We start from the raw sequence: 24,804 nt of genomic DNA on the forward strand, positions 1-24,804 counted from the left end.
CTCTACAACTAGAGACAGTTTGTTTCTTTTGCGTCACCTTTCAGCTTGAGGTGCTCTTGGCAATCCCCAGCAGACCCAGGCACCCCCTTCTCGCACCTCTTTATGCTCTTTGCTGCTGGTCCTCTCTCCCAGCCCTCCCTCTTCTTATTCGACCCCCTGTCACTGGGGGAGCTCATCCATCCCACTCTTCAGTCACCACCCCCATCCTAGGTCTCCTATATGCCAGGACTGAGCCCTCAGGGGCTCAGGAGGCCTTCTGGAGCTGACCTGCAGCTCCCAGCCATCTGTGTCTAACACCCCTTTCCTCCATGCCACCCTCAGCTGTGCTGAATTATTTACAGTAATTACGTGGCGAAGGGGAGAGGTTAGTTAATGTTGGAAGAAATATCCACAGAAATTATATGTAGTCTAAGCATTGTGCTCTTAAGACACGTTGGTGATATTCACTCAATAGTTTTTTGATTTGATGCCAGGCTTCTCCTTGCCTACAGACCTCCTGATTGGCATCTGTCTCTGGCACCCATCTATCTTCATTCCCACCATTGCAGATTGGACTTCTTTGAAGGATTCAAGTACAAAGTTCTATGGAAATTTTGCATTATTTCCCTAAGATTTATAGATGTCTTGCTCAACTACTCAACTGTAATTTTTTTTAGTGACTTGCCTTGTCTGAATATTTTTGTTAAAACATTAGTGTTTCATAGTGTTTCATACCACTCCTCTCAATTTTTATTCCTATTTTATTGTGTAGTCTTGAATGAACAAGGACAAGTAACTGTCAAACCGGTCGGGGACATTTATCCAAGTCCATCTTAGGAAGTGTAAGACTCTGTGTTTGGTACAGTCAGTCTGAACTTTAAATTTGCTACAGGTGTCAGTGAGAGTGGAAAGCCAGGTGCATCAGGTAGGAGAGGTGAGCAAAGACAGTTTGACCACACCGTCGGTTTGCAAATGAATCTTTCACTCTTTTTCCTTCGAGCCTTGACTCATGTAAGTTCCTCCATATCCAAGTATAACTTCTCCTCACATGCCGAATACCATTAACCTCTCAGCTCTCAGTTTAATTGTCATTAACCATTAGGAAAACCCACCTTGCACCTCTCAGGCTAGGTAGCTCTTCCTTCAGTGTGCTTAATAGCGCCCTCTACTGCCCTATCAGGGGATTCACGTCCCTGTGTGAACCTCTCCCACCCAACCATAGCTTTGTGAAGATGGAGCCCTATCTTGCCTGTGTGCTTCATCAAATCCCCACACCCCCACAGTATCTGGTAGAGTTAATGCTCAAAATATTTGTAGAATAGAGAGAAGAAGGGAGGATCATATAGCTTGCTTCTCAGAAATCTTCCACTACTCCCTACCTCACTTTAGTACCAGGTATGACCTCATACATCACTTTGTTGATCTTTATTTCCCTTAATACTGACCCCACCTTCCCTTTTCTTACCTGTTGGAACCCCACTCCTCTAGGGCTCCCATGCCACACAGACCTCAAGCACATACCCTACCTTAGGCTCAGGCTAAGCTGCTTCTTCAGCTCTCTGAACAGGATCATCCAGTGCACCAGCTAATTGGTGTAACTGAAGAGCAGAGAAGACTGCTGAGTAGCACTACAAGAAAGTGGCTGAATGCAGCTGTATTCTCTTTCTAGGGCTGCCATACAAAGAGTCACTTAAAGCAGCCACACTTAAAGCAGCCAAAATGTACCCCCTCGCAGTTCTAGGGCCAGAACTTAGAAATCCAGGTATCAACAGGGCTATGTATCCTCTAAGGGCTTTAGGGAAAGGTTATTCCTTGCCTCTCCCACTGCCTAGTGATGGTCAGCAGTCCTTAGTGCGCTTGGGTACTGGCCTCATCATTCCAATCCCTGCCTCTCATCAGGGATTCATCCCTCCATATGTGTCTGGCCATGTCCAGATAGCTCTCGTTAAATCCAGTTGGAGCTGACGCCACCCGAATTCAGTATGACCTTATCCTGCCTTGATTACACCTGCAAAGACTATGTTTCCAAGGAAGGCCACACACATTCACAGGTACAGGGGATTAGAGAGACAACATGTTTTGGAGGTGGGAGGCAAAGTTTAAACCACACCACCAGCACTCTTAAGGGATTTCTCTCGCCTCCTGAGGTTGCAGGGAATGAGCATGGAAATGTGTTTCGCATGTGTTCCAGTATCTAGTCCTGGACACCCCCAGATTCTGGACACCCTGAGCTATGTTCATGCATCACACATAATCACCCACCACTGTGATTTTCTTTTCTCTAAATTTTGAAGTTGGTTGCTTGTTTTTATGTCCTCAAGAGAATATTTCTGTTACAATGAAATAGTCCACCTAGAAGAGAGAGAACCTTATCGCAGCCAATAGGGACTCACCAAGATTCTGGAACTCGAATGAGCAACCAAATATTGGCATAAGGGAAAACTTACGAGCCTTGGATGACATTGCCCCATCAGACATTGTAGGCAGTGGGCTGAGCAGCTGAAAACAGACTGAATGAAAGTGATCCTTGGTGCTCTGGCACTATCTCCTGGCCATTCCAGCACACTGGGGTCTTACATGCAAACAGGTGCAAAAATGAAATTACATGAAGAAGGTTAGGGTTCCAGCTGCAGAGCACTCTTGATGCTTCCTGGAAGAGTTTGGAAAACATTGTGTATCCAGAGGGAGCCTACCCAAGTGAGCAGTAGCCCTGGGGAGCTTTTACCCTTTGCTAACTTTTTTTCATCTGGCAGATGTTAGTATGGAAATGTGATCTTTAATTCCTTAAAGACCCAATCTCCCTGGAGTTAATTCCTCTTTTGAAGTCGTAATATTTTGTGTAATGCTTTCTGATCATCTTAACTCCAAGTCAAATGTTCTATGTCACAGATGGGGAAAATTATGTGGGCTTTTGGCATGCTCTTTGGGCATAAAAGAAGATATCTACTGTGTTTGGAGGCAAAAACATGGAGGTCATGAAAACCGCTGGAAATGGAATTTGGTGATCTTACGTTTTTCCCTACCCTGACTTAATTCCTTCACAAATATTGGAGCATTTGAAGAAGGCAAATGGATCTCATTTTCCTCTGGGCATCTCTAATGATGGACATTGCCCTGTGTTTACAAAGAGCAAGGCTGCAGTCACACACGACCCCTCCCAGCTGTGGACACGGGGATGTGTCTTTATCATCTCACTACTCGAACTTGCTAGTGTGGGACGCAGAGAAGACTACAGCTCACCACTTGTTGATATTTGCCTGCTCTGGCTAAGGTCTGAAGTCCCTCCCGGATTCCAGAGCTACTTCAGGAAACACGTAGGATGTGTTGTTGGAAGTTTTGTTGGCGAGGTCCAGCTTCGCAGGCCTTGGACAGCTGCAAACCTGTTGCAGCGCCGCTGTGTGGGTCTCTGCTCAGGACTCCTCTCACCCCTGCAGAAAGTGGAAGTCTTCAGGATGGTTAGAGCCGAGAATGGAAGAAAAGTGCTCCTTACTTCTCCCCCATCTGCTTAATAGCCAACCACAGAGCCATTCAGCTGGACCATTCCAGCTGACATGAGTGGGAATCATGCACATTTGTAGTTTATTAACTTGACTTCTGCAGTAGAATAGCATATTTTTCTGAATGAGACCCATCCTGTCAGCTTCTCCTACACCCAAATGAAGACCACGTGGTGTAAGCACTCACTTAATAGAACAACGCAGTCCATTCATAATAGGTACAATAGCGTTGAAGTTGGGGGAAGTATATTTATACTTCACATGTATTCATAGTTTCATTTTCTTGGCCTATTAAAAATGCTCAAATCTGACTGGTGGGAAGGGAGGACTCATTAGTACTGAGTAATGAAGAAAATGTGGTTGAGTTTGTTCAACACATTCCACCCTCGGTTGCAGGATACACAGGTGTCCGATGACATATGAGTAGTTCCAGTCTTTTCTATTGGTGGTAAGGGAGGTGTGAGAATCCTCTGTCCTTCCAGCTCCAAAGGGACCCAGGCAGATCAGAGCAGGAGGGTGAGCTGCTTGCAAATCCCACAGCCTCACTGTCAGGGTGCGGCTCCTCACATTCTACTTGCAGGCCAGGCTTGAAAGCCACCCTAGAAAACTCGGTCCTTAGGGACCGATTCAAACCCATGAGCAGACTTTTCTAGCACGTCTAGGAGAACAGCAGAGCATGCAGGCACATCGTGGTAAAGAACACAGGTTCAAGGCCTGGGCAGCCACACCTTTGGCACTTCACTCACTGGTGCCTCATCAGTTCAAGCATTTAGAATCTGACAGTGCTGGTGCTGGCAGCGGGAGTGTGGCTGAGGCCCTGGCTGCCACTGCTGAGTGAATCACCGTGGGCTGAGCAGACAGCTGCGGTCCCGCCTCCACAGCGCCAGGGCTTGGGTGCTGCTCTGAAGCTGGCTTCACCCGCGTTGCACTCATAGAGGGACTACTGCGTGCTAATCCCTGGTACTCGAGCTCCAGAAGAATGGGTGGCAAATGGTTAGCAGCACTCTGATTAGTGCACCCCTGGAAGTGAAATAAGGGAGCAGAAGCAGCACCAGCCAGTAAAGGGGGAGGAAATGCTCACAGGGAGCTAAACAGGGAGGTTGTGAAGCTAACTGGGAGCTCACCAAGCATGCAGAAGGGCACAGCGTGCAAAGGACAGAGGAACAAAACGGGGTTTTTTCCAGGTTGGTGGGAGGTGGGGGGAGGGGAGGCGGGAACTGCAAGTTCTTTGGCACAGAGAGTGGTAAAGCACAGGATGTGGAGAATATGGTGCATGTTGAGACTGGAGAGGCAGAGAGAGCCAGAAGCCAGGACTTGGTTTACCGCGCCAAAGAACCTGACTTTTTCCTGGGTGTGTGGCCAATTTCATAGCATAGTCTTCAAACGAAGTCAGAATTCCCAGACCGTGGTGCAGCTAATAGAACTGTTTTTCCCTGGTTTTATCTTTACGATCATTGAAGGAAGAGATTGCAAAAGTCAATAAACTCCCTATCTGATGTGAACTGCCGTTATGCTAAAGAATATTGATTTTTTTAATCTCCACTCATTTCTCCACTTTTTTCATCAGCAGTTTTCTTTGGCAAAAGTTATTCTCAGATGCCTGGATAAGTACTTTTGAGAGTTGTCTTTTTTTTTTTTAATGTTTTTTAAAGTGGCCTTTGATTGCATAAGAGCATCATGTAGAACTGTTTCCAGTGGTATCTTTATAGCAGGAATGGAAGCTAAGACTGATTATGTAATTGTTCCCTTAATTTATTCTCAGAACCTAACATGCTGCCAGCATATAAAAAACCTAATGATCATGATGGCATCTGAGTGTCTTGCCTGCTCAGAGTCTCTGGCACTACCGCTCTTGCATTGTTCACCGTAGAGTAGAAATCAATGGTCTAAATGTGGCATGACTGCTCGCTCAGCCCCGAGCACCCCAGTCTCCTAGCTCTGCCTGCTCCGTTTTGCATGTGCAACCCACAGCCAGCAGCCCTCCCCCCAGGAAGGGTTCCTGTGCGCTGCGCTCAGTAAAGGCTCTCGCATGTTACCATTTGGATAAGGAGGCAGTGTGCTTCTGCTGCACTGAGGTTGCATTTTGCAAGGAGAGCAGAATACCATCTGTCAGAGGAGGTGGCGGGAGCGTGCAAATACTGCTGTGAATTCCATGAATGCTAAGTTGCTATAGAAATTTTTTTTAAGAGTCTTTGCATTTAGTTTGTTTGTCTGTTGTTTGTTCTTTTTTATTTTTATTTTTTAGAATAGTCCTTATCAGTGGCAGAAGATCCTTCTGTAGTATATTTTCAGTGCTGCCGTATCGCGACAGCGCCCAGGTTGGGTATGTATATGCATGCTTGCTTTGTAGTTCTCTGGGTGAAAAGTTCTGACACCATGTGCTTAATGTGGCTACCCTATCACTTTAAAGAACTTTCCTTGCCTTGATACTACAAATTCAGCTTTCGTAAATTGGAAAGAAAAAGTCTGTTTCATTTTCTTTTCAGCCAGAAAGCTTCTGTGTTACTGTGAGAGTGTACACGTGTGTGCTCATATCCTCTGCTTCTTCTAAATGCTCATTTTGTCACCTCTTCCAATATAATAATATCAAGCAAAAGCAATGCAGCACATACCCCATTCTGCAGTGTCTTCCAGCTCTGAAAAAGGTAGGTCAGGAAAGGACTCAGGCAATCATGTGGCCATCCTGCCTCCCTGCATCTTGGGCTTAGAGCTGGAAACTGACCAGCAAACTGAATGAAGCAAATATGAAAGCCAGAGGCACCAGAACAGACCTGTGTGATTCACGGCAGGCCAGAGGAATGCTCACCTCTAAATCGGCCCCTCCTTTTGCTCTGAAACAAGTAGGTAAGTGAGGCTCTGCCCTTGCAAAGCCTCCTTCACTCCCCAAACTCTGTGCTCGATTTCTCCTGAGTCTTCACTTCCTTATCCCTCACCTGTTGGCTGTGACTGGTGTTTGGCATCATGGAGTTGCTGGAACTTAGGGCAAACAGTTCACTACATAGGAGCAATTGTGGGAGCAATGCCACAATGGTGGGATATTGACTCTGACCTCTGCAAGCTAGATGCTGGGATTGCTGCTGGTACTTGTCACAATGATAAACCACCCACACGTTACCGCGCCCCACAGGTGGGGGTACGGCCCCTGGTGCTGATTTGCTGTTTATCATCTTCCTTGAGCTATTCCCCAGTCACTCCCTCTAACCACCATCTTCCCTTCCCCCTGTAGGTCTGCCAAAACTTGGAGCCTCTTCGGTTTACCCTGGTCCTTTTTTTCACTCTAGATACACTCTAAACTTTCATGGGACAGAATGTAGTTCATCTTTATTCAGGAAATCCTGATTCATTTATATGAACATAAATATATGCCATGAAATGCAGTCATAATAATTTCACTGTTTTACTGAGCACTTATTTGGTGCTCTTAATTCTCCACAGCCTTATGACAAGCTTGCAAAGCTGCAGTTGTGACAGTAAATCCTGTCCCTCAAAAGTTCTCAAGGGCTGTATGTAGAACCAGTGCCCTGCCCCCAAGAAATGTCAAGGGGAGGCTTTCGGAGTCTGGATGCATATGTGAACATGCCCATTCTCTGGGGTTCATACCAGCTCACAGATACGTGTGACCCAGAAGGCCAGATCATTCGTCTTACTACATATAGTGGCCCCAGAGTTTAGAATATATTCATTGGCCTAGCCTGTGAGCACACAGGGAGCCTGAATCATCAGAAGTGTGTCCTCCCACAGCCAGGAATGTCTTGGTCACTGTGATGGCCCCTCATTTTTCTTGATTTCCCCTTGATTACTTTTCTGCTTGATGTATTCTTCTGGGCTATGTCGCATTCATCACCTATTGAGTGTCTACTGTGTGGCTGGGTACTGGGGTAAAGGTAGAGAAAGATGAACCTGATCCCTCTCCATCTGGAAGTCAGAGCCAAGAGGAGGGATACATTGAATTTCCGTGATTAATTCCCACTTTTAGCAAAAGCTAAAGGTACTCAGTCAGATGACTGCCAAGACAGTTGACTTCGCCATGTTTTCATCTTTGAAGTAAGTATTCATGTTAGTTTCATTCCTGAAGGGTGATTCAAATTCTTTCAGCCAGAATGCTAATTTGAACCTAAGTCTATCCAACCCGAGGTTTTTCCATGACCCACCTTGACCCATAGGCAAGACAAGTTCATGTGCAGGAGAACCCTCTGTCTGGGAAATGGAGCTATTTTGATAACTGCCTCCAGAGGTTACCTGAGGTTATCCCAGAGGGTGTCTGCATACCTGATCCCACACAGCACCTGGAGCGCAGAGAGGTAGGTGGGCCAGCTTGTCAAAGATCCTGGACTTCTTAGCAGCAAATGAAATGTGGATTTCAACATGGAGAACCTGGGAGACTTACAGTTTTCTGCTTAGGCAACTCACCTGTGCTTCTACTGGTTGGAAATATCGAGTTATAGTCATACATCACTTAGTAAGGTTTGGGTCTGCAGATGATGGTGACCCAAAAGCTGTTCCATAAAGCTTTATGTGTAGTTGGGCAAACTGTCATGTAAGTTCACTTTGTGATGCTGACACAACCACAGCATCACCTGACTGCATTTCTCAAAACAGCCCTACCGGTGAGCAGTGCTTGTGCATGCTACCTGTGTTACTCACTGGGGGAGGCACATGTGAGCCAAGGCCCCAGGGATGCGTTCTACCTTTGGTTGGCCAGGAAGAGATACCCGAACCACCTGTTTGACATCCCTGTGGAGTCGTGTGGCCCTCCACTTCTTAACACCTCAGAGAAATGCTGGCTGGCAGCTGAGGTACTCATGTATGGACTCAGTCAGATTGGGGTTTCCTTCACTGCTGAAAAGGTCTCATGCACTTCAAGGAGAAGGTCTCATGTACTTCAGGAGGGGCATCCATAATGTTCCCTGTAGATTCAGTTTTTCTGCCACTTGGTCCCCCAGGGAGAAGCAAAATGAGTATGTGGGGGTCACTGAACAGAACCTTCTCTTGGCTATAAACAAACTCAAACGTAACCGCTCCTTCAGAATTGACCGATGAGAAAACCAGATAGATTAACTTTCTGAACAAAATACATGATTGGACTCTTTGTAAGACCTAACAGAAAAGAACAATCCTGCTTCTCCAGAGTTTTTATATAAATACTCTCAGAGCATAAATTATGAGCGTGACCCAAAATACTATAATTTAACAGCAGGAGAGATAAGAGGTGTTCTGCTTTTTCAGTGTTTTAATGAACAGAAGTCCTATTTATAAATAACTGCCATTATTATTTTTTCTTTTTGCTGATGATTGAGAAACAACTGCTGAAATAATAGATATTTATCCTAGTAAATTATAAACATTACATTTTAAATGCCTTTTGCTCATGTAATATTTACTAATACTTCTCACCTGTGGAACATCCCTTTCCTTTCAGACTGAGGCTCCCTCTGTAACCAGGATGTAAGTTGTAGAATGTCAGGGGTGGAAGGCCTTTTAAGCTTGAGGTGGTGTGGCCACCCTGCCCTTTAGCTCAGGCCTGGGGTGCACAACAGGGTGAGGCTCACCCACACCCTAGTAGCATCATAACCCAGGGCTCCAGTGAGCCCAGTCTGCTACCCTGGTGGTTTCTGTTTCCGTTGTGCTTGTGCAATGGGCCACACGTGCCTGTTTATTCCAGACAAGTGCAAACCCCCGTCAGAAGGGGGAAAAGTTGCAGCTTCGTCTCAAGAAAGCCTTAAAAACAGGAAACTCACAAGTTCATCCAGTGTACTTGAACCTCCTCCCCGTGAAGGCATCTACCGGGACGGCTTTATCGCTTTCCGTTTCCTTTTCTTGCGGGCTGCACTGAAGCTTCCCAAGTCTGGCACTCACATCTTAGCTCCCCCTCCTTCCCTGCCTGACCACAAAGCTTTGTTGTTGGTTTAAACAAAACTCAACCCTTATTTTGGCTCCTGGCATCAGTAGATCAAAGCAGATAGGCTGGTCCTAGGGAGGTTTTACCATTCATTCACTTTTTTTCACAAATCCATTCATGCATTTGCATGTTCAGTCATTTCTTGTGCTCAGTGAGCATGAGAGGCTGGCAGGGTACAGGGCTGAAAAGACCCTCTCTCTAGAGGCTCTCATCATTGAGCAAAAGAGCCAGCCATGTGGGGGAGCACCCAAAAGGGGCTTTAACTGCTCCCCAAATCTTTATCAACACCCATATTTACAATAAGACTACTGTCAATATTTACAATAAATCTATTGAGTCAAAAGCCAAGGGTTTGCTCTGTAAAGTCTCTTTCTCCCCACCGTCTCAGGTGTATTGCCGCTTCTGTCTGCTTCCCATGTAGAATGCAGGCTCCGCCACACGTAGCCTAATTCAGTCACTTCACAAAATCTAGTGAACCATGTGCCAGACACCTCCTAGGCAGCAGGGACGCACAGTAGTGGAGGAAAAAAAGTTTTTCCTCATTACCCTCTAGTGGCAGAAGACTTCTGTCTTCTGCTGGTAAACATAGTAACCAACAAGCAGGCGAGCAAACAATTGAACAGTGTCCAGCTGGCACACAGGAGGGAGCTTTGTGAATTCAGATGCAGGGACCAGGGAGCGCTCCAAGAGAAGGTGGCCTCTGGATATAGAGTGGGGTCTTGAAGAAATAGAGGGCGATCTTCCTCAGTGTTGGCTTCTGAGCATGTCAGAGGATGACTTGGCTCCTTGTGCGTGCTCGGTCAGGGTCGCTCAGGCCTGACTTTTGGGAGAATTCGAGAAAGCACCGTCCAAGCTGGAGGCCTGTAGCTCCTGGCACTGCAGGGTTCAAGCCCATGTAGTAATAGGAAGCAGAGGGATGGAGACAAATGGGGTTCTGGCCCTAGGGTGTCGCTGTCACAGGCCCATCCCCTAGCCTTTCCAGACCTCCTCCCCTCCCTGGCGAGAAGGGGAGGTGTGGTGTGACTGCATTCTCCGAGGTCCTCCATGCGCCTTCTGCACGCCTGTGCGCTCACCCTCGCCGGCACTAAGGGTGACCAGTGGGCTTAGGAGACCTGCTGTTCGGCATCCACCTGTCATCAGCTGCTGCAAGAGTTCTGGGTGTTTGCATCAGTGTTCTCTGTCCAATTTGTTGAAATTTGAGCTTTTCGAAAAGTGCCAATCTGATCACTCTGCACTATGGCAGGCTGTTGCCTGCGGGGAGCTGTATGCATAGAGGCTTCATCAGCCTGGGCTTGAGGACAGTGGCGTGTTGGGGTGACTTTGCATGCACCAGCTTTACCCCAGGCTGGCAGCAGGATCACTCCATTCACACGGTGTTTCGAGAGCCGTTGTTTGAAGCAGGCACCGACTGCCCAACTGCCACGTCTTCAAGTGGTTCTTCCCTGCCTTGGTTTTTAAGTAAGGATACTGGAGAAAAGAGTATATTTCCCGAGAATTAGCTGATGAAGCCATCAAACACTCACGTGAGCATGATAGTAGGGTCATAACGTAAACAGGAGGAAACGCTGCCATGCTCTGTACTGAGTGCTTTATATACATTTGCTTATTTTGTCTTCACAACTTCCTAAGGCAGCTTCCGCCATTATCACCTCACAGGTGGAGGCTGCAGCAGAGAGGTGTGGCTTGTAGATGGCCGCAGGCTCTGGGGGTGTTGTTCTCAGCCTTGCCCATCCCTAGGTGGGTGTCCACTCCTGCCCCAGGGGCAGCCCCAAATTGCTATTGTACCTGGAAAGTGAGTGTTTCTCTTTCACTTACCCCTTGGGCTGGGCTGTTGGCGACCCCAGCATCCATGGGTGACCCTGGCTGACCAACATGCATCTGGGTGACAGTGGGGCTTCATGGTGTGTCATCTGTGCACCACAGCAGTGTCACCTCCTGCTACGTGGTTGCCACCGTGCTGGGTGGTGGCCTTTCAAAGGCCTTGTCGGTTGCTCATTCACACAGCAGCCCGGGTCCTCCAAGGGAAAACCCCAGATATCTTTGAGTAGAATCTTGAGTGAAGCCATCATTTTCCTCCTTATAATTCCTGCCCTTAGGAACTTGCTGACTATAGAACAGGAAGCCCGTGATGTGCAGGCAGGTGAGGCAGGACACACACACGGATTGTGGAAGGTGTTGCCACAGTTTGCCACAGGCTGGTAACCCTGAGTGCTGCTCACTTGAGACTCCCCAGCACTTCCCCACTGCACCCCCTCCAACATCCCCAGGAAGTGAGTGAGGACCAGGTGTAAGGGTCATTCTCTGGTTTTCACACAGTGTCTGAAAGTGCTCTCTCTGAGAAAGTGTGCACAGCTATCACATTAGATGATTATTCACAGCACCAGACGTATCTTCACTTCACCAAAGGATTGGTGACAGGACCTTTTAAAATAAAGCGTTTGTTTCTTCACTTCTTTACAAGCTTTCTTCTTTCTTAAAATATTGTTTCACAGTCTACTCGCGTCCAACACTTTGGAAGTCATCTGTAGGATGGAATGAGATGCTTCTCATACCCATCTTCTCCTTTTATTTTAGGCATTGAGCGTCTTGCTTGTTGCATGAGCTCAGGGTGGCTCCAGTGGGCCTGGAGGGGTGGCATGCAGGGTGGGGGTTACAGACACAGCCTCCGCACTGACGGCTCCGGTGTGTGAGAATGGTGGGTTTGGGAGAGTTTGCAGAATGTCCAGGAAAGACAGGCAGGCATTGACAATCTGGTAAGCCCGTGGGAGACAATGCCACAGGACAAACATAGAGCCACAGCCTGGGGCTTCTGGGCAGACACTGCTGTCAGACATTCTGCTCACTCCCCACATGGGATTCACTTCAATTTCTTGTTTTCACAGAGGGCCTCCCCTCGACAAAACCTAGGCCACCTGTGGGGGCCTGGGTTCCCCTGTAACTGAATGTTGTGGGTTCTGCCACAGTGACTCACTGATAAGTCCACCTGTCCCCTAAACTAAACCTTGGGGGCCACCAACGGACTCCAGCTATTAACCCAGCATTAGCTCCGAGAGGGTACCCTCAGGAAAGTGAGGGTCTAAAGGAAGCTCAAAGGTTCCCTCTCCCCACAAACACAGTCCCTTGAAAGAATACAGTTTCTAATCAGACTCCACAGATATTCAAATCCCTGGGGACCATATTCATCCAGCCTCCAGCCCAGCCTAGCAATTGGCAACACCACTAACCCTGCAGGCCCCGCCCTGGACACATCCAGTCCCCTGCCTGCCCCCAGGGTCTCCAGTGCTGCCAAATGGTTCCCTACCCCAGTGTTCATCTATAACTATTTGGTTTAGGAAAACAGGACAGCAGTTGGTGCTCTTATACCTGCGTGGTTCTGCTCTTGTCTGCCTGTCACCTTTCAGACTCGAGGCTTAGATCCACTTACACTTTCTTCATGGTCCTTAACTCAGAGACCATGTGGGCTCTGGCCTGGGTTCTCTTCTTAAGAACATCTCTCCCAGGGCCTCCCCGGTGGTCAGTGGGTTAACTCTCAGGGCTGTCACTGCCATGGCCTAAGTTCGATCCCCAGCCAGGGAGCTGACCCACATGGCGCAGCAGACCTCGCCTGTCTGGCCTGCTGCTCCCCTCAGCAGTGTATTTCAGTAATTTCACCTGTTCTGCTCCCCACTCTGCCTCTAGTTCTAGGCAAAATTGGATTTCTTTTAAAATTCTCTCCCTACAACCCATTTTGACCTTAGCAAGATACCTGTAATTCCTTTAACCCATTAGATTCCTCTTGACTTTGGGGCTTTTATACTTGTTACAGAGTTTAAATGTCCATATATCCCTGTACCCTGTACAAGCTGCTTCTGGACTAAATTCAGGCATCTCTAGAAAGCTTGCTGGGATGACTTCCTCAATCCTAACCCCAAGTCCAAGGCCCCACCAAAGGTCTCCTCGTGTCTGGTGGGACCCGTGCTTAGGCCTGTCATGTCACTTCCACATATATCCTACCTGCTTAGTAGCCTGTTCTCAGTCCCCTGTCACAAAGCTCTGGGCATCTCCACATTGCAAGGAACAATTAGATACATGCTATGTTTGTTTAATAAACGTAACATTTCTGAGGATTTGTCCCTGGGCTTTTGAGAATGGCTAATTGTATGAATCTATAAAATTTGTTAGGCCAACCAGTGGTGGCCAAACTGGAGCCACCAGGAGCAGTGGCTGCTGTCTCTGGGGCCCTCAGCCTGGCACCTCATCCCTGCAGGCATCTTGATAGAAATAGTGCTGGCCAGGTAGTCAGAAGGGACTGGCAGTTGCTAACAAGGACTAGCCAATGTGGGCCTCAGGGCTCTGCTTCTCTACGAGTAACTGTCACACCCACAGTGAAAGTTTCTGAACCTACAATGACAAAAGAGTGGCAAGCTTCACTGGGACACAGGTGCTAAGCCCACCTAATCCCATCTCCTGATCCACCTAGGCAGGTAACTGACACCTAGCATGTTGACTTCATAGTCTAGACACATGTTATGTGGCCCCACAGCATAGAACATGCTGTGTGTGCTCCTTCAGAATCACTCAAAGATACTAACATTCTGAATGTGAAACTCAAGAATACCAAGGCTGCCTCTTGCTGAGGTCACACCTGGCTTCACACCTGTCTGAACCCCATCAGAGCGCCTGACTTTCAGCTGATTTGCTTTCATGGGTGCTCCTTTTGCTTAAAGCAAGGGCTATCTTTGGATTGAATCTAGCCTATTTAGAGGAGGGTGTTTCTCCCAGGTCAGTACTAGGGGCCTAGGGAGCTTTATTCTGTTATCAGAGCACCCTCAATTATGGAGTAAACCCTACCCACTCATGCTCACATTTCTAGGTCCTGGCTGCCCAGTGCTTTCTCGGGGCCAGCATGTCCATCTAATCCCAGGTATATGTTGGGATGATGTGAAGACTTACTGACATGCTCAGACTGAAGACTGGCTATAGGCTGTTCTCACTCCTTTCGAATACCACAACATCTGAGCCCTGCATTCCACTAACAATTACCGGAGATAGATTATATTTCATGACCACAGGCCTACAGCCTGAACTGGATGAGTGAAAACCACTTCAAGGACATGGAAGCCCTTCCTGGGCAAATAGTGTTACTGCTTTTCTTGGGTATCCCTTAGCTAATTAAAGGACATTTGAGACATGGAAGATTCTCCAGGTACTACCAGTCCATGTGAGCTCAATGATAGGAAGCATGCTTTTGCTCCAAAAATACTGTTAGAACTAAAAGGAAATTAGAAATGGTCTTGTCCTGTTCTGAGTCTGTTTTTGGCTAAGGAAACCATTCTTCGACACAAGTTTACACAGAGTTCCAATAAACGAAGCAGCTAATCACAGAGCTCTTCCAGGAAAGTGGGAGTAGGGACAACATGCCCACTCATCTCTTTGGTGTCTCTCATCATCCCATAAGGAAAACCACAGTCCTTGTCCAGGCCTGCTCATGGTGCCGATGGGTGGCTGGGCCCAGGGAACAGTAGGCCTAGGAGAGAGCTGGTCTCAGGCAGAATTCTAAGGCCCAGCGAATTTCACAAGCCTTGCTGGTTCCAGGTTTACTCGTCTATAAAATTAGCTTTGTCAACCTCAGGTAATTTTGAGAGTGTTGAGTGAAATGCTAGGTATGAAATCTCAGAGCACCCTGTTGGACTGCTGTATTCTAATTTGAGTCCATTTTGGTCCAGTCAGAGCTATTTTTCATTGCTCTTTCTAAACCTCCCCAACATAGAGAGTCTTTCCTTTGGATTCACCATGAGTTAGCCAGCCTTGCATTTCTACAAACACTAGGTTTCTTTGGATCTGCTGTTACATGGTCTTTAAATTTCCTCAATAGGTGCTTCTTTAAGAAAGTCTGTAAAGTACATAAAAGTAAAAAGATTTTTTTAAAAAAATACTGAGCTTCACTTCTTAAACAAATTAATGTTTCATTAATATTTTGATCGACTTCCTTCCAGTCTTTTTTCCCCCTGTAGTGTATATGCTTGTACGGAATATGAAAACATGATTGTTTTGTTTTGATCTTGCTTGCTGGTGGGAAGAAGTTTTGCCAAATCCCACCTCTCAAAACTAGTTATTGGAAGCTGGTTACAGAGAAGAGGAGCAGATGTTGCCCGTCTGTTTCACTAAAACTGTAACATCAAGCCTTCCCATAGCTGTAAACACTTCTCAGATTAAGCTTGTAAAGTATACCAATTTCTGGGAAAAGTCCCAGTCTTAAACCAGCTTCCCTTCTTTCAACTGACAGTTGCCAAGGCCTGTCTTGAGTCTTCTTGCCTTTAATCCACATTAGTCACTGTGTTCTCTTTTTCTAGTGTGAATTTGTGGTTTGGCTTGGTGACCCTCTGCTTACAAAATAAGTTGCAAGCAAGAGTCTTGCTTTTCCTAAGTAGGCAGTCTCTGCTTGATAAACAGTTCATCCCTACTTCTGCACCCAAGATCACTAACCTGCCTCTTGCTTCCCAGCCCCGCCTGTCCTCTGGGATGCTCTGCTATTGCCCTGGGCCACAAGTGGAAAACATGGGTGCTGCAGAGGAATTTATGGGCTCAGGAGTAGAGAGAGGACAAAACTGAAAAGCAAGAATTAACTTAGCAGAAGGGACCCAGAGAAGGAAAAGCAAAGTTTAGAGAGGTAGAAATAACACAGAATTGACGTCTTTTCTAGTGTTGCTCAGGGTCAGCCCCAGGCCAGGAAACCAGGAGAGAGACTCTGCTCCTCCCAGTTTCTTGGCCTGCTGCTGTTGTGACCCAAGCACTCGCTTACACTGTTGGGCTAGTTCAGTAACGCTGTAGGCTAAAAGGGCATTGTGTGGGCCGATCTCCATTTATAACATCATGTCAGTGGGAAAATGCATTCCGAGTTCCACACAGCCAACTCAAAAGCTATGGGAACACAACCCACTGGGGAGGGAGAAACTGGGCATTAGCCTGAGGTCAGTCTCGAATTGTTCTGTGCTTCAGGAGATTGGTGGGAACGCTCCCTATTTCCTGCAGTAGGGCCTCAGTAGGTATTTCTGTGTATGTATGTCTATAGGTTGACTGGAAGCATCGGAGTGACTCCCGATGAACTTGTGGTTGAAGATTATGTAACGTGCGCAAACTAGTGATTTCAACAGAAAATAGTTCTGTGTCTAGTACTGACCATTCAGATAATTGTGCCTGATTAACTGATAGTGACAGTAGTAACATCTTCCTACAGATGTTATCAGAGACCATACAATGAAGAAAAGGGCCTCCAACAGAACACAAATTGTCTCGGGGTGGATTCTAAAAATGTCAGCGGCTTCCACATGATATTTCTACCCTTCATTTTTGGCATGGGGTGTTCGAATGAGGTCATCCTCTTGGGTCCATTTTCTGAGTGTTGATCATTTTGTGACACAGAGACAGCTTCTATTCTTGGAGAGTGGCCTCTAAGTTTAAATTCTGGCTCCCTGGCACCAGTCTGTCCCCCCTTCATCCTGATCCACTTTGCTCCAAAACATCTCTTCATTGTGGAAAATAACACACTCGCAAATTGTGTTTCCTCACCAAGCCTATTCCCACATTGAGACAGATTCTGAAGTGATCTCATGGATGAATCATGCCATTATCTGGCTGTATTTAAAGGAGCTGCCTGTAGACCAAGATTTTGGGGGAAGCTACATTAAGGTCCCACATTGTCTGCCAGTTACCCTTGGTGGGAATGGTTGTGGGTGAAGTGCTGAGTGAGAGTGACAGGGCTCCACAGCTGCTCATTTTCACTCTTTACTGTCAGCTCTAGGCCTTGTTTGTTGACTGAGCCACAGTGGAATGAGTTTCTGCTCTAATACAAGGAAGCTGACCCAAACCATGATGGTAGCTGTGCCTGAGGTGACAAATAGGACTTCTGAAATATTCATTGCTTGTGTTCATTGAGTTTCCAAAGACTAATCTCTTAATTAAAATTAGCTCACAAATGGAATTTACTTCCTTTCCTAATCCAGCTTTCAAGCTTTGGTTTTTGTTTTCTGTACAATATTTTTCTTTCTTTCTTTCTTTTTCTTTTTCTTTTTTTTTTTTTTTTTTTTTTGGTAAGGATCACAAATATTTTTCTTTCATTCTTTTTCTCTCTTTCTTCCTTTTTTTTTTTTGGTAAGGATCTGGAAGCCTGTTAATATTTAATTGGCTTTGAAATGATTTACACATCAAAGTGTTCACCCAATTGTGGTCTCTTAAAGAGCCCTGCCACTGGAGCATCCGACTGGCTCTCCAAGGTCCTGAGTGTGGCACATCATTAGGACAGTGACCATGGAAGGAAGTCAGGCCATCACTTCTTGGAAACTGAAAGCCTTCGAAACTGGTTAATTGGACCACGTACATGTCTTTCATCTACTGCTGAGGTGTCACACATTTAAGCTTGTGTCCTTTTTTATTAAGAAAAAATAATGATTCATTAATCACACTCTCCTAGAAAAGGCCTTAACTTGAACTTCTTGATTTTTAGTAAGGAATCTTGTCAGGTCAGTTCTATGTATTATGGCTCAGCAGGCCTGGAAAAAGGAAACCGCAAAGGTCATTTTGCTTGTTACACTAGATGAAATCAGGCGCTGGCCATTGTGTGGTTAATAGCAGCCTAGGTAATCCCCTTTGGCCACCAGGATATCGAGCTTGGCCATCTGTCCTGACTAGATGACTCCAGAACTGAAATCACGTACATTCACTTTGTAGTTTATACCACGGGAGCTAAAACAAAGACACATCCAGGGGGTTTCCAGCCATCAAGTTTACAGGCTTGTAAGGAGAGCTTTGGTAAGTGAATTGTGATACTATCCTTGAAGGATGTTACAACAAAAAAAGAATATATTTCTGCTCCTTGCTTAAAGGTATAACTGCTGCTTCACTGATTCCTCACATCCATTTTCATCTCCTGTTTTAATCTCCCCCTAATTTTCTGTGAGCCCCTCTTCTGTCCCTTCGAAGCCACACTCAATCACTGATGATGAGCTTTCATAAAATAAAAATCTTCGTGTTGGGTTTTCAAGCTGTGTTGCCCACAGCCTCGGCAAAAATTAAACGAATAGAATGAGAAATGAACTCTTGTAGCTAAATAAATCTGAGCCGTAGCATCACCCATGAAGGAGCCAGACTGAGCTTTGTCCACAGTTCTTTACCACTGGCCCTGATGAAATGACATCTTTTCCTACAACCTGAAAAAACCTGTTCATCTCTGAGTGCATGCTATAGCATTTAAACCTTAATGCACACAATTTTGGACAATATTGACATATGGTATTTGAATTTGCCTCCATGCCATTTTTAGAACATAAATTAATATTGGAACTCTAGATGTATCTGGGGAAAAATTAATCCAGGCTTTTCAAAGAAATTGAAAAGACCAACTTTAGTTTGCTTTTAATTACTTTCAGCTGCAATCCCACGTTATCCATCTCAATCTCCTGGTACTAGAGAGTTAATGTTGACGTTTGAGCCAAACAGATATTTCTATTTTCATACACCATTTTAATGAGAATTCAGCACAACGAACTTAGAAAAAAAATCAAGATTTTATCACTACACTCTAGGGACTTGTACTTAATTCTTTTTTACTGGAGTTTATAGAAAGATTATTTTAGCGTGAAACGGGTTTACCAGTTTTCCTTTCTGTAGGCGACTCTCTTGAGTCTCTAGGCTCCCAAAACAGTGGAGCACAGAGGGGCAGAGCCTCTTGACTATCAAATGGATGGCCTGATCAGTTACTTACCTGTCAATGTGACATCTGTGCTTATTATGTAGGTGAGAACAATCAAATAACTGCAGTTTCAAATGGTTCGTGTTCATTTCGGGTTTTGGTGACATTCAGGAGAGCACTTAGCTGAGGAACCAGATTAAGTTTCTCAGCCTCTTTGTGGAAGATGTGTTAACTCAGGTCCTGAGAGTCTGAATATATACAAAATCAAAACACTGTTAAACCCACATAGCTTAGACAAAGTGTATTTCATCTGTTCTGCATGTGCATGCGTGTGCTCTGAATTCAGTCCTGCTAAAATGACACCCTGAGTGACAGCCTTTCCCTGAATCTGAGGCAGAAAAGTGGAGAAGTCTGCCCTTGGCTGTCACCACAAAACATTCAATTTTCTAGAGTAGTTGTCATGTTTATCACCATGTCAGTGAAGTTTTTGAAGTAGGGGTGAAGCAAGTAAGAACACAGCTGCTTCTGTGGGCAAGCAATATTTCACTTTTTAAACATCTACTTGATATAAATTATTAGTCCCCCTGCTACTAGACCAAAGGGAAATTCAAACTTAGTTATCATTGGTTATCCAATGATAATCTCGCCTTCCCCCAGAATTATGGAAAGGGTTAGAGTCTCATGAAATGCTGTGGATTTGGGGAGCACTCAGTAGTTCACAGACATGGTCTGGCCCTCACCATGGTCCCCATGGGCCCTCAGGACAGAAATTACACTGTACTCATATATAATGTGAATTTCATCAGAGCTGGGGATCCTGTTCCCAGATACTGATGAAGTGCAAGAACAGGCCCCCTATGTCAATGGACCCCACAGAGGACACACTGAGGACAGCCTTGCTGTGCTGACTCCACTTATAGGGGCCTGCCCCTCCCAGCCCTTCTGGACTTTTAACAGAGTCTCTTCTGTGACCTGAGGCCTGGGTTGTAAACATCTCTAAGCCAATGGGCAGAACACAGTCAGGATTCTTAGGGAAGAAAATTGGGAGATAAGATCCAAGCCACTAAGTATATCATCTTGGACTATTTATCTTGCCACAGGAAATTATAAATTAGTAGTAGCCAGTGTGATGACAGGAAAGCAGTAAATCTTACTTATCTGATAGAGTAGTCGCTCCCTATATGTGGCTATTGATGAGCTAAAATTGAAAATTCCATTCTCCAGTCAGCTTGCCACACTTGAGCACCCATTATCACATGGCAAAAGCTGCCATGTTAGAAAGCGCAGGTAACGAACATCTCTGTTCCTTGAAAGACCTGATACAAAATGCAATGCGTGTTTTTTCCAGTAGCAGTTGAGGATGTTCCCACTACTCTCTTAGCTGATATTCTCAGCTTGGCCTATTCATTTGTTTAGTGACATGTGAAAAATTATTTGTTTTAAGTGGTGGTTAAATAGACACCCCATGAAACTTACCATTTTAAACAATGTGAAGCATACAGTTCAGTGACAGCCCCATCACATTGCTGTGTAACCACAATCCATCTCTGAGTGCTGTTTGTCTTCCAAATTGAACTTACATCCTTTAACCAACTCCTCATTCCCTCCTCCCCCACCCCCAACTCCAGCAACCACCAGGATTACTCTGAATTGAGTTGTGTTTACCTTTTGGCTGTTCTCAATATTAGTATTCTACCCATCGGTGTACAAATATCGGTTCTAGTCCCCATTTTCAGGTCCTTTAGAAAATACCCAGAAGTCAAATACTGCATCACCCCGTAATTACAGGTTTAATTTGGGAAGGACTGCCGTGGCCTATCACAGTGGCTACATCATTCTGTGTTCCTACCACCAGTGCCCAAAAGCTCTTCTTCCCTACCCACATCCTCTTGAAGCTGACACAGATTTTGACAGCCACTGATTAATTACTTCTCTGTTTCTTTGCTTTAATTATATGATGCTCAGGGGCCTAACTTACAGGAATTGTGTAGGATTGACCTTCATTATTTAATAAGAGAAGGAAACGGTGGAGAGCCTGTGGGCCGTGGGGGCTGCAGTGCACAGACCCTCACAGCCATTCTTGAGAGAGCATCCCCCTGGTTGATGTGGTGCTGAGTAGTGGACCTTGGCCTGTGGATTTTTGCCTTCCATGTGGCCCAACGTGTCCCTGAGGCACTCAGTCCCCTGATGTAAGACTTTCTGTTTCTTTCAGTGAGGCTGGGGAGTTATCTCCTGGACATGAGTCTTGGATTTTATGGAGACACAAAGTATAACTTCTGTTATGGCTCCATTTCCCCAGGGCGGGTGGCAGGGCAGGGAGGCGAGGGGAGGCCATGAAAGGCTGGTTTGGTGCTGTGCACTGGAATGTTAACAAACTAGATGACAGCCAGCTGGCAAAGACAGGACTGCCTGGAGAGACTGAGCCTGAGAGTGAGCAGAGGTGAAAGAAACCTGCTGGAACTTCACCCACAGCCAGCACTGGCAAGTGAGCAGAGCCAGACTTCCTCAGTTCAGTAAATGACTTTGTTTTCGAAATGGGATATCAGATAGGAAACAAGTACAGGATGGCTGTGGTTGCCTGCAGCGGGCTCTCCATCCAGGCATGTTCTGGTGGAGGCCTACTTTAACGCTCATTTCTTTTTTTGGTCTTCTTGCCCCGTGAAACTGCGAAGCTATCCCTTGATGTTATCTTCATTTCAGCCCTAAATAGCATTCCCTGTCTGGAGAAATGGAAACAAGTAAATGATTGCTTGGGAACTGGGAATAAGAGGCAGGTGCTGGCTGGGTCTGGCTTTCGGCTAAGGAAACGCAGGACCCACCGTAGGTAGCTGTGCTGGGCTCCATTCCCAGCCCTACACCTGAGGACTGTTGAGGATAAGATTTTTTTTCTCTCTCATCTAAGAAAGGGGGTGACAAAGAGGAGGTCTCCCCAGCTTTAAAAAGAAGCCAGCAGCGGCAACAGGCCCAGGAAAGCCCCCGGTGTCTTGTGATTTGGTGTCTGAGCCGGAGCCTTATGAGTGGGAGGCGCTGTTGGAGGCCTGATTTTTGTCCTCAGACTTTCGGATTGGTTGGGTCTCCTTTCTGTCAAAGTGGGTAAGGCAGGGCACTGTAGTCTGCAGAGAGTCACTGACACCTCACAGAGCAGTCCCATCAGCCGGGCCCACGTGATCGTTTTGTCAGTATGACTGTGCTGTCTCGTGCAGTAAACGTCGTCGTGGCTCTTTGGGGTGCATACAAAACCAACTTTTCTTTGGCTTGTCCTCTCCAGGGATTTAAAATTGGATGGAGGGAGACAATCAGCAGGGGCCATGAGCTTGAAAGAAATTATTGGCCTGGAAGGCGTGGAGCTGGGTGCTGACGGGAAGGTAAGGTCACCCACTTCTAGTCAATGGGGCTGTGCTGATACCACAAGGGCTGGGAAGCAGATGCCGCCTGGCAGGTCACAAACCTCACTTGTGGTGGAGGAAAACAGGTTGGGGCACTTTCCTGGGTGTATGACATCCCCCCACCGTGTCAGAAGGGATCCACCAAGCCAGTGAGCCACCTCTCTCGGCCAACGCTGTTTACGATGGAGTGTGGCCTACCTGCCAGCGTCTTCTGCAGGTGCACACGTGGCGTGGTCTGGGATGGAGTGACAGAAGTTCACAGCAAAACAGCACTGCCACTACGAGTAGGTTATTTTGGATCTTCACCAGCGTCCCCCGGCCTCAGATACTACATGCCAGTCATTAGGATGTCTGGTCCCTCTTTCAGCCACAGTTCACTGCTGAGTCGGAGTCTGAGGGATCAAGGTTGAAAGATGAACCTGACCTTCTTGTGCTGCCACTGGACGGTCTTTATAAGCACTCCCAAAGCTTTTTATGGAAATGATGCAAGTGTTTCTTTGGGGAAGATGTCCCAACCCAGTTTGCTTGCTGCTGACTGGTGGGGTAGCAAATGGCCTTCCCTTTGTGCCTTCCCCTGAGCAGCTGATCACCCCTGTGTCTGAGTGGCATCAGGCCTGAGCTCTCACGGTTGGGAGGCAATGCCCAGTTTCCCCGAGCAGGTGAAGTGAAAGGCACTATGTCTGCATTCTGAGAGCTCAGTGCTCACAGAGTAACTAGGGAGTTGGACTAGAGATGAGGGTCATGGAGAACCTCCGCCGACAAGGCCCACAGGAGACCACAGTCTCTCGTCGGAAACCCGTGAGATGTGCTATGTTGTGGAATTTTTCACTGGGTGGGTTATAAAGTGTAACTGGGTCTGTGCCTCGTGGATTATGCAGTATCCCAACAGCTGAGACAGTACTTGTTTATGCTAAGTGGCATAACTTAAAACTAAACAAGTCAGTTGGGTTTAGTCCTTGGCACAATTTGGCACAAATGAGCACCAGAACAAACTTCATTTTTCAGATCTCATTGGATTTTAGAGCTACAGATAAAAGACTACGAACCTGAATGTAGCTGGGTGAGAATGTGAGCCCCACATTGCCTGGGAATCATCACTGGCCTGTTTTGGCTTTATTTTCTAGACTGTTTCGTATACCCAGTTCCTGTTACCCACGAATGCCTTTGGAGCCCGGAGAAACACTATCGACTCCACCTCATCCTTCTCCCAGTTCCGGAACCTGAGCCACCGCAGCCTCTCCATAGGCCGCGCCAGCAGCACCCAGGGGAGCCTCGACACAGGTAACCGCAGGCCTGGCTGGATTTGGGTAGGCGGTGCCTCTGTGCACCAGGTGTCTGACCCGGAGACAGGAGCCATTGGAGCTCATGGATGGGCCTTGGGGCAAGCCCCTGGTTTCAAGCTGTGCAGACTCATGAGCAACCTCTGGTTGATCTCTGATGAGAGGCCTCGGTCGCTAGACCCCAAGCACCCACTAGGAGAAATACCAAGACTCCCCTGACCCACACAACACAGCCGACTTCCCCAACTTGTCACCACCACATGGCTCCTCTCCCAGCAATTATCTGATTTGTACCTAAGTTTGTTTTGTTTTTGTTTTTGTTTTTTTAAGGTTTATTTGTGCATATGGAACTGGGGTATAAGCCAGAGGTGCAGGGGCAGTGAGAAGATTTACCAGAGACAGAGTGGGGAGCAGTACAGGCCAGTACAGAGTAGAGAGCAGTGTACTAATGAAGTACACTGCTGAGGGGAGCAGCCGGCAGGTCAGAGAGTTCTGCCAAGCCATGTGGGTCACCTCCAGAGCTGGGGATCAGCTGCAGCTCACTTGCAATGCTGCCTCCTAACCCGCTGCACCACCAGGGAGGGCCCTGTACTTAAGTTTTTGTAGTGTACGGGTTGGGCTTTTCTTCAAGTAATAGGGTCAGAAACACAGATCACAAAGGAAAAGAGCTTCCTTTGTGATTGCCATAGCAGCCAAGTGAGTGGATTCAACCACTGTGGGAAGACTTGTATACTCCCAGCTTTGCCTATAAACCTTTGTAAAAACAGACAGAAGGGCCCTCCCTCATGGTCCAGTGGGTTCAAGAGCAGTAGTACTATGAAGCTATCTGCCACTGCAGCTTGAGTTCAGTCCCCAGCTAGGGAGCTGACCCATATGGCATGACAGATCTCTCCTGTCTCGCCCACTGCTCCCCTCAGCGGTGTATTTCAATCAATACACCTGTTCTGCTCCCCACTCTGTCTCTGGTGAATCCTCTCACCCCACAACACCCACCACACCTCTAGGTAGCTGTGCTGGGCTCCATTCCCAGCCCTACACCTGAGGACTGTTGAGGATAAGATTTTTTTTCTCTCTCATCTAAGAAAGGGGGTGACAA

General features: G+C 46.7%; 1 protein-coding gene across 1 annotated transcript in view; it reads left to right on the forward strand.

Annotated features, from left to right (window-relative positions):
* The window catches only part of CABLES1 (Cdk5 and Abl enzyme substrate 1), a gene marked incomplete at its 5' end in the record, with an annotated part of 103,234 nt that overhangs the window by 60,125 nt on the left and 18,305 nt on the right, over positions 1–24,804 (forward strand). The window contains 3 exons of the mRNA XM_012725780.1: positions 5,722–5,799; positions 22,311–22,407; positions 23,553–23,709. Coding sequence (XP_012581234.1) covers positions 5,722–5,799; positions 22,311–22,407; positions 23,553–23,709 — 332 coding nt within the window. The remainder of the gene's footprint in view (positions 1–5,721; positions 5,800–22,310; positions 22,408–23,552; positions 23,710–24,804) is intronic.

The sequence above is a fragment of the Condylura cristata genome, unplaced genomic scaffold, assembly GCF_000260355.1.
Source record: "Condylura cristata isolate star-nosed mole 26May11 unplaced genomic scaffold, ConCri1.0 scaffold00016, whole genome shotgun sequence".
Taxonomy (NCBI): domain Eukaryota; kingdom Metazoa; phylum Chordata; class Mammalia; order Eulipotyphla; family Talpidae; genus Condylura; species Condylura cristata.